At 38.2% G+C, this 9,960-nt stretch overlaps 1 protein-coding gene across 9 annotated transcripts in view; it reads right to left on the bottom strand.

Moving 5' to 3' along the window:
- Positions 1 to 449: 449 nt before the first annotated feature.
- Positions 450 to 9,960, bottom strand: part of FMNL2 (formin like 2) — a 334,121-nt gene continuing 324,610 nt past the window's right edge. For 8 of the 9 annotated variants that reach the window (XM_089659530.1, XM_089659522.1, XM_089659550.1 and 5 more), the window contains one exon: positions 450 to 8,857. Coding sequence is in view for 6 of the 9 variants with exons in the window: in XM_089659503.1 (XP_089515629.1) it covers positions 8,748 to 8,857 (110 nt within the window). In the remaining 3 variants the exon portion in view is untranslated. The remainder of the gene's footprint in view (positions 8,858 to 9,960) is intronic. The other variant, XM_089659539.1, reaches the window with a different exon arrangement.

Here is a 9,960-nt window from a genome sequence, read left to right as displayed (position 1 = left end):
GCAGGGGTTGTAAAATGTGCAAAAATAGTAACAAGGATCTCCCAAGTGCTTAGTGCACGCAGCTTGCTCCCAAAGTGAACCTTCAAAGATATGGTCAAACCCTGATCTGTGCCTCAGTTCTGGACCAGATAGGGCTGCACTGTGTAGCAGAGCTGTGAAAATCTAAGGGTTGAATGAACAGAAATACAAATGTTTTGGCAGGTAATATTCTCACATATGTATGTCATTCATATAATATTAAACTGTTTGCCTGGAGCCAGCTATAACAAATCAATTCATATCTTTATTGCTTTTGGATAATATATCTCAAATGATGCATGTGCTAAGAAATAGATGATCAACTCAAATCAACAGTTATCATGTATTAAGTACAGATGGCCATTCTTCCTGCATAGTACTCTTTAATGACTGAATGAATACCATGAACAACACAAAACCATAGAGACATATTAGTGTAAATAGTTTATTTATTCATATGCAATGGACAGAGCAGAAACGTAACATGGACTGGTTCTAATATTGCTAAAAAGCTGGAGTAAAACTAAAGAAAACATGCCAACATTTCCAACATTCCAGGCAAGTTAATTACCTTAGTTTTCCAAGCTTAAATTTGTTAAAAAGGAGCATTGTATTAGACTCACATGGAGTTAAAGTGTACCTGTCATTAATTCACAGTCAGTTCAGGTAGCCATTTTGTCTGCTTAAATAGACCATCAGCCCATTAATTCACCATGGGTCGTCAATGTCACTTTGGTGATCAGAGAGGCTGGATGTGTTTTCAGACATGCAGAGATTTAAAGAGTCATATAGGTGTTTGTGTTTCTTGCTATTCCTGCTTTTTATTTTTTTGTGCAATTGGAAATTTACAATCATATTTGCTAATTGTATTCTCATGTGCATAATTTACAGAAACAACTGCAGAGCCAATATTCGTTTGGCAAATTCTCCTAAGACAAAGGAATCTTTGACCTAGAAAAGAACATTTCTAAAGATGGAACGAACATTAAAGTTTGGTCTAGAAAAGAACATGTCGTTGCTATCACACCACATTATTATCTTGAATAAAAAATAACCTATTTCTTGGCATGAATAAAATGCTGTTTTTGGGCTTCTACATGTTATTTATATTCTAGTCAAAGATCATATTGGGTCTTATGTAGAAAAAAAATTTCTTACCAATGCTACATTTACATGCTATCAAATATCACAAATACAGAATTACATGTCAGGAAATCTATATGAACAGCCTGCAATTTAGAGACCTATATCAGAGAAAAACACTGCTACCTGAATCAGATCTCCAAGTTGATAAGGCATTCATTCTAACTTGTATACTATGTGGCCAAAACTTTGTGGACACCTGACCTTTACACCTGTACGAGCTTGTTGGACATCCAATTTCCATTCCAAAGCATTCCAAAACCATAAGCATTATTATGAGGGTAGCTTTCCTTTGCAGCTATAACAACCTTCATTCTTCTGAGAAAAACTTCCACAAACTGTGGAAAGCATATCTGTGGGAGTTTCTGCCTATTCAGCAAAAATGGCATTTTTGAGGTCTGGTACTGATGTAGAATGAGGCAATCTGGCTTGCAAATGGCATTCCAATTCATCCCAAAGGTGTCCAGTAAGGCTGAGGTCAGGACTCCATACTGGCCACTCGAGTTCCTCCACACAAAACTCATCAAACCATGTCTTTATGGAGCTTGCTTGTGCACCTGAAGCCTGTCCACATTCTTTTAGCAATATAGGGAAATTTGCATCTAGTGAACAGCGATAGGAATTGAGGCTATCTCTCCATCACCACCAATCAGATTCTAACTTTCATGACCAGGCAGAAGCTAATTGATGGCCAGAAGTAGCCTAATTCTTTTAGTAAGGAGATGGTATTTTCCAAATGTTATGTTGGAAGAGCATCTATAGCCACAAATGGAAAGAGCCAACCACAGTCTTTATGGTAGAGGAACTCTATTAACATGCATTGTGAAGTCACAAAGTGATTTGGGCAGCTTCATAAAGCCCAAGTTATCCAAGTCGTAATCACCAGGACCATTCAAGTGTTAAGTACAAGTGGGAAATTTGTATTTACCATATATCCGACAACAAATGAATGCAGCATTTGACTCATAGGGGTGATTTACTAAAACTGGAGGGTGCAAAATCTTGTGTAGCTTTGGCATGGTAGCCAATCAACTTCTAACTTCAGCTTGTTCAATGAAGCTTTGACAAAAAAACTGGAAGCTAATTGGTTTCTATGCAGAGCTGCACCAGATTTTGCATGCTAAAGTTTTACTAAATGAACCCCATGGTCTCTGTCAAGCAAGTGCATTGAGCCTGTATCCCCCAGAATGTATAGAGATTAGATGAAGACAAGGGCACAGCCAGGAAGCAGAGCAAGTGTAATAAGCAAATATGGTTGCCCCCATGTACATATATCATTATAACTTAAACATGCAAACAAGACACACATCATAAGATTAATTACATTAAGCTGATCTCTTTCTCATGTATAAAAGAAAAAGCATAAGACTAAAGTTCCACTTTAAAACTCTTTTGCCTATGGACACCATGCCATGTAGTGTGGGCATAGATATAATTAGCAACTGATTAGATTTTGTAAATTATGCACACGTATATTTTGTACTCAACTCTTTGTAATTCCCTCCATCATGTCTGCCTGTCATTTCCCAGCAAGAAAGCACTTTAAATCCTGTTACCATTAATAGCTCTTCAAATGGATCACTTCTACAAATGTGAGTTCATTATCATTATATGAAATTAGCCTTTGACATTGGCATGTTCTCCTCGGTACATTAAGTACACACGCTTGTGCAAATGTAACAAGTACTGCCAGTTGTACACAAGAAACAAACTGTAAAGTTAAGCAAATGTCAATGTTGTAACTTTTTATCCCCAAATGTATTTTTTGTTAAATATAAAAAAACTATAAGTTAAAATAACATTCAGATTGTATAGCACAGGCTGATGCGATTTTCATTTCTGTTTTATTTTAAACAATATTTACAATATTACCCAGCGGCTAAAGTGGGAATTAAGGAATTATAAAACAAACAAAAAAAAAAACTTAAAAAACTGCACCAACTTTGTAGCAAAATATCTGTACATTTAAAAACAGCGTATCATAAAACTACATACTGTATTAATAGAGGACACCAAAACTGGAAATGTTGAGAGATTATTATAACACAAGATTAAGAAGCAACTCCACCCAAAATAGTTTTCTGCTTTTAAGGTGCAGTGGGCAAGATTTAAGTTGTTTTCACGGTCTATAATCCAGGCCTCCCCTCGCCCCTTTACAACTGGAAGAAGCAGTGGTTGGCTTTTCAGCTTGGCTACAGTCTTGAAAAGTCTAATGGCTCTTGTACATGGAGCATCAGACTCAAAAGCAAGTCAAATGCCGCATGCTTCCAGGGATTTGCTTTGACTTGCTCCACTATTATGTGTTTTAGAGAGTCACTTCAAGCTGTTTCTGGGTTGCTTTTGCATTTACATTGATTTGAATGGTGAATAAAAGCACCTCAACCACAAATGGTTGTCCGTAAGTCCTCTGAGTTTCTGTATACTCCTATGGGGCGCATATTCTTAGCTCCTTCTTAGGATGACATGGAGAACAACAAAAATTGTACTTACTACAGTTGTGCTAGGGAAGGACTTGCCCAGTGGAGTAATGGACAGCAGTAAAAACCAGGTAGGTACCTTGCCCTACTATGCCAACAGCAGACACTATTTTTGATCCAGTTGCTTTGTAAAGTGTAACGCCGCCTTCTACAGAATTTAACACTGTAAGCCTGGACAGTGAAATCACCAACTCTTAAAATTGTATTTCTTACCTGTCTTTTTCCTGTCTGCCTGTACAGGCTTTCCAAGTACAATACGCATTGTTAGAAATTGTACACAATTTTCATACAGACACAGCATTTTGTGTGTCTATAATTTCCCCGCATCAACAAGCAAAATGTGAATATTAGGCACATTTGAGATCTCAAGAATCCTGTACCAACATACAAAAACAAGCTAGTTAATAGTATTATTAAAAGTGGATGATTTCCCTGCCCTGCCTTACGATCGCAAACCTGCCAGAGAGTGGAGTTGTGCTTTAAACAGGAGGAATGGGGAGAAGTGGTATAGTTTTGCTGAAGTGCATGCATTTATTGTGTTTTGTTCTGGTACTTTAGTACCGAAAACAAAGTCAGAGTGAAATGTTCTCTAACTCTCCCCTAAAGGCTGTTAAATACTATACAATTTTATTCTTTTTACAATAAACATTTCAGGATGCTATCAGATAAGGTCAGCAGAAAAGGAAGTGTTTGAGTAAGAAGAGTGGAAGGAGAGGAGTTTATGACTGGCTGAAATTGAATTTAGTGTCCTGTTCATGGTACTAGAGTAAATATTATGTCGGCAATTGACAAATTTGCTCATTTAAATGCTTTATCTCATTTGTCTGCAGGGCAGACATTGAAAACAAGCTGCAGGTTTGGTTCTTCTGGCCATGGCAAGGAAAACAAATAACCTTAAAGAGACCTCAAGTTTGTTCTGTAAATGAAATTTAGAACATTATCTGTTTAGTTCTGGTGTGAATAGTCTTGCCCCTCTCATTTCTTCTTCCCAATTTTATCTCACTTTTAGGGAAAATACTGAATGGATAAAATAACGCTCTCTGTGCAGTAGTCCATGTGATATGTAACGTCAGCAGTCTACCTCGTACACAGTTCAGGGTGCACATAGATCTCTGTGTGTTTCTCAAGGCTTTAAATGCAATGAAAGCAACATGAAACAAGAAAGACTTGTACATTAATAATCAAGAAGGGCAGATCCAGAATATGATTTGCACATGGAATGCAAGCAACATGTGTACCAGACACTGGCATTAGCAAATATACAAAAGTATATAAAGTTACAATTGTGTACTGCTTACAGATTTCTTTAAAGAAACCCTTATTTTTTTTCTTAATAGCTAAAATAACACTCATGCTGTAAAAAAAAACACATAGCTTCACAGTGCCGACTAACTTTCTGAAGAGCAAAACCCAAACCTTTGGGAATAGGACAGACATGCACACCACTCCACCACCCTTCAGCCGTTAGTGCCTGAGCAACTATCACGCTTACTATTAGGGATGGGGGTGCCTAGACCTATTCAAATACCAGCTCCAAAATGCAGTAGGGGTTCCAATAGAGCAAGAGGTGGCCAAAACTGTGATGGTACATTAAGGAACTTTCTAGTGCTTTGCTGTGCAGTGTCATTGCTACTTTGGGTGCTCACAACATAGTACAGTTTTATTTTAATGTAATCAGACTACAAGGTCCTCTTTTAAAGCTCATCCTCATCATTGCCATCAGAAGCAAAACCTAACACTCAGCCTGTTTTGGTAGTAAAATGCCCAAGCTTTAGGTGACTTGGCACACAGAGTAGTCTGCGAAGAGGAAGGTTCCTTTTTGTCTGGGTCTGCCCCCTTTCATGTTGAATGCAGGTTCCCATGCACAGGCAGCACAGATTTGCAGTTGAACATACTTAAGCAGGAATGAGGCACCTCTCTGTGATGTTTCCTGTTATGTAGGTATGACCCGAGCTGCATGTGCAAGACAGTGTGCATTCTCCATACATGTCTATTGAATGCACTGGCACTTGTGAAAGCAACAGGCACCAAGGTGCATCTCCACAGACAAGTGCATGAGCATTGATAAGCAAAAGAAAAAAAAATGAAGAAAAGCAGACTGGTTACCGACAGCAATGACTTGGTCTAAAAATGAAATCTTATTGGCTGCACCAGACTGTAGAAGATCAGCCTACTGCTTGCTCAGAGAATGACACCTTATTGGAAACCATAAGTAACAGATCCATTTTGCTCCAGTTTTTATAAATTTGCTTCTGCACCAACATAATGAACCTGTTATTAAGAAATTAAGTTTGACAGCATTAGATGATCCCCTGCTTCATCAGGCCCCTAACCGGCACTAATTCTAAATGCTATAATTTCTCCTTAACATGTGATACATTGTTTACCAATAGTACACCCTAGACCAGGCCTGTGAGCTGGGGTCAGAAAATTAATTCCAGTTTACTAGAGAGATGATCCACTGGACTGGATTTAGAATTTTTATTCTGAACTCCAACCAGACTTATATTATCAAATGTGCTACTATGAGAGTTGTTTTAAACACAGGTAATAAACATGTGGCCATTGTGCTATGATATTTGATGTCCTTGTTGCCCAATGACTGACAATCGTGACTTTGTTGCTGGCTTCTTGAATTAAGCCTTTGGAACATGAAGCAGTTCCTCTGTCCTTTTAAACCTAGCACAGTCACTCTGTTATGTCTTCAGGAGCATCTGCCCAACAAGTCATTACAGGTTGTATAAAACATAACCTACATTGCTGCCAATGCCTGAGCATGTGCTAAATGTAGAATGACAGCCTGACAATGGTGTGCAGAATTCAGGCATATATATGGTGATCAACGGTGTAAGAGGGAAGTGTCCACCTATAAAAAACTTGATAGGCAATAAGGATGTTTGTCAATAAGGATACAGTGGTAAACAGTTCAACCCCATCACCAAATTCAGATAAATCTGGCATTAAATGGCATTCATGTCAAATAAAAAGTTATTGGTAGACTTTCTTCAAGCCTGAGGCAGAGTGAGGCATAGCACAGGGCTAGACCCAAGCTAGGCCTATTAGACTGGATAGTGGTCTATGTTGTCCAAAGCAACCAACTACTCACATTCATGTCTCTAGGGCAAACAATAGAATAAAAGAGAAGCTAAACATTTTCGAATGGACAACATAGACTGTCCTTTAAAAAGCTTTCAAACACAAGTCCACAATGATCAGGTATAATCTAAAACCTCCTTTATGGCAAGTAAAATGTTCTCAGAGAGTTTAAAAAGTGGGCAAGTGATTGCACCCATTGCGGCTCCCCCAAAACTGAAATCTCAGTTAGGCAAAGGGCTAGCCTTTAAAAGAAATTTATGAGGCTTATGGCCAAAATGGAGCAAGGCAGTGAATAAGTGTTATTTACAAAGTGGAAGAAATCATTGCCCTGCCTTTGTTGGGAAAGTGGGGTTTATGTTTTAATAAGGTAACAGAGCAAAAAAGAACAATCCCTGCTGTTCACTGTTTAGGAATTTTGAGAAAGCTTTTCCTACAAATGTTATATAAACCATTTTCTTTAGCATTTAAATCCTACGGTAAAAATTCAGTTAGTGTGCCATTCATTAGTGCTAGCTAATTACAAAAACAACTTCCTTTTAAATTTGAAAAACCTTTATATGCACAGTTTTTTGTACTGAATAATGATTCAGGACAAATATGTATGAAAACTGAAGTGTATGTTAATGATCTGTTCCAGGTTTTTCTGATAGGTGCAGTTTTTTTTTAATCATGTCCTTCACACACACCAAAAGCCCTTGAAAATTAAAGAAGAACTCCATTGTGCACACTTTGCATCTTAAATCAGTACATAACCTCATAAAAATTCTGAAGAAAGCCTGTTTCCAGGCCTCTGTGCATGTACAGACAAATCTTTACCTTTGCTCTTTGTGTAGACCATCCTCCACCTGTGTTTGTCATAACTAGGTAGGTCTAAAACACGAAACAAATATTATCTCCCTTCATGCACTGGGAGGTTTCCCTTGTCTACTCTGAATGAGCTGTGCTGTCAAACAGAATGATATAGCAGAGGAAATCTACACGTGGAGTTTCTGAAGGCATCAGGTAATTAGGTCTCCTATATCAGGAACAGTGAATAAAAGTGTTAATTGGTTATATTTAGTGATATTGAAAGTTCTGTTTTGTAAAAAGGAACTCCAGGAAACATGGAAAATCAGTCCGTGAACTGATAATGCCATTCAAGCATCAGTATAAAATTGAAAACGGTTCACTTTGTTTATCTCTCCAGCTCAGTTTACATTCACATTCTGCATTTTACATAACTGCAACTAGATAAGGCAGGCTTGGCATTGTAGTTGTGGCCTAAGGTCCTGCCATATGACTCTGTGCTGTGCAACCTCTCTCTGAGAACTCCCAAGAATGGTGTCTGGAACCAGGAACACCTAGCCTGCAATTTCATGTGTTCAAATTTGGAAATAAGGATGCTGTCAGCCACAGGCTATAGCAAGAAGAGCATCAACTGAGTAGATAGACCAAGTCACCAGAATGAGTTCATGTTTTCCTGGAGTGTACCTTTAAAACAATATTCAGTTAGGTTGGAGTTCTTCTTTAATGACCATTAAGTGCAATGTAAGCACAAAACTGACAGAAGGCTAATGCTTCTTTAGGACCCATTCCATCGGTCCATACTTCAATTTCACTTATTTACAAATCATCGAGAAACCTACAGCGGCTGCTGGCGGTCACTCTGTTCGACATGTATGTAGCAAAAGTAAAATCATGTATTTTACATTTTGGTTAAAAATACTGAGTAACGTATTGGTGTGAATGCTACCTGACCAAACCCCATCTATTGCTTGGATCTGTCTGACCAGGTATTTTGGATTTAGGCACTTGTTAGCTACAGTCGGATACACATCTGTTCGGAATGGACAGCCCAGCGCGTTTCAGTCACTATGCACATTTTTTCTGTCCAGTTTAAGCCCTTGGCAGTTCAAAGGTTTAAAAAAAATGGCATTGTTCACAAAGCTGCAGTCACGGCGAGGGCAGTGTCTTGTGTATTGTGCAAGGGATACGTCACACACACACACATACACGCGTGGCGAATTCTCCTTCTCATACGGGTATTTCAGCACCATTGACAGAGCGCAGGTTCTGGTCGTCAAATCGCTTCCTTACGCTTCTCCTCACCGCGTCGGCTCTCCTATAGGGCTGGCTTCTAAGATCTAGAACAGGACAAAAGAGTTAGGGCAAGTCTAACAGCCTAGATCTAAACAGGAAAAAAAGAGAAAATCTGGCAGCCAATCAAAGCAGCTTTTAGAGGGAGTAGAAGCTTATCGGATTTATAGATAGAATTGTTCAAATTACTTTTTCTGTAAACAGTGGCATTTTAAAGGTGCAACTAAGTAACAAATTGCTATTTTATTTGTTTTCTACCTAAAATTTGCTGTTGAATTGTAGAGTTGGTAGGTGAGTTCAGAACAGTTACAGAGGGGAGTTGAAATCTTTAAAAGCAACCATGAAGAATTAAAAGACATAAATAATGGGGCTATAGCGGCTGATCCCTTTCTGAAAATGCACAATTCCTTGCCTTCATGCGAATATATTGATTTCAATAATTTCTAAGCCACTGACCTGGAACAAGCAACCCAAAAGCTAAGTCAGAATGTCTTTTTTTTTTTTTTCTTGTTCTGTAAAATGACTCAAACCATTGGATCAGCATAGGTGCCAGGCAACTAGCATTTTTGGGTGAAAAGGTCAGCAAGGGCTTATCTTTTGTCCTTTCACTTCCAAAGCACAGTGTTCCATTTCCATCCCTGATTCTCCGTTATCAACTTTTTACCTAGTTTTCACTATCCAGTCAGGTCAACCAAAGTGTACAAACTAAAGCTGGGTACACTGTAGCGGATTTTCAAAAAACATTTGTATGAATATTTGTATGTACATTGATATGAAAATTTCCAGTACATTTGGTGGCATGACTAATGTCATTTGAAAGTAGTTCCAAATCTAGTTTGCGTTTAACTATGATGTTGGAGAAAATGGACTTTACCAAACGCAACTCACACACACTGTTAGAAATTTTTTCATTAAAGAAAATTTTCCATCCTGCTCCTTCGAAGTTTCTCATTACTGCTGTTGAAAATGAACTTTGATCCTACTGACAAGTACAAATTCAAACAAATGTTCTTAAAACAAAAACATCTGAATGAAAATCTACCAGTGTTTGGCCAACTTAAAGTGTTACTAAACCCAGGACCCTGCATTCACTATATCTGGCCTCCAACAGTACACAGAACATGCTATTATTTTAGTAAATATAAACTGC

Source organism: Staurois parvus, unplaced genomic scaffold (assembly GCF_062004578.1).
Source record: "Staurois parvus isolate SC_StPar_1 unplaced genomic scaffold, SC_StPar_1.0 ptg000031l, whole genome shotgun sequence".
Classification (NCBI taxonomy): Eukaryota; Metazoa; Chordata; class Amphibia; order Anura; family Ranidae; genus Staurois; species Staurois parvus.
The sequence above is the reverse complement of the archived record's forward strand: the minus strand, read 5'-3'. Positions and strand labels throughout refer to the sequence as shown.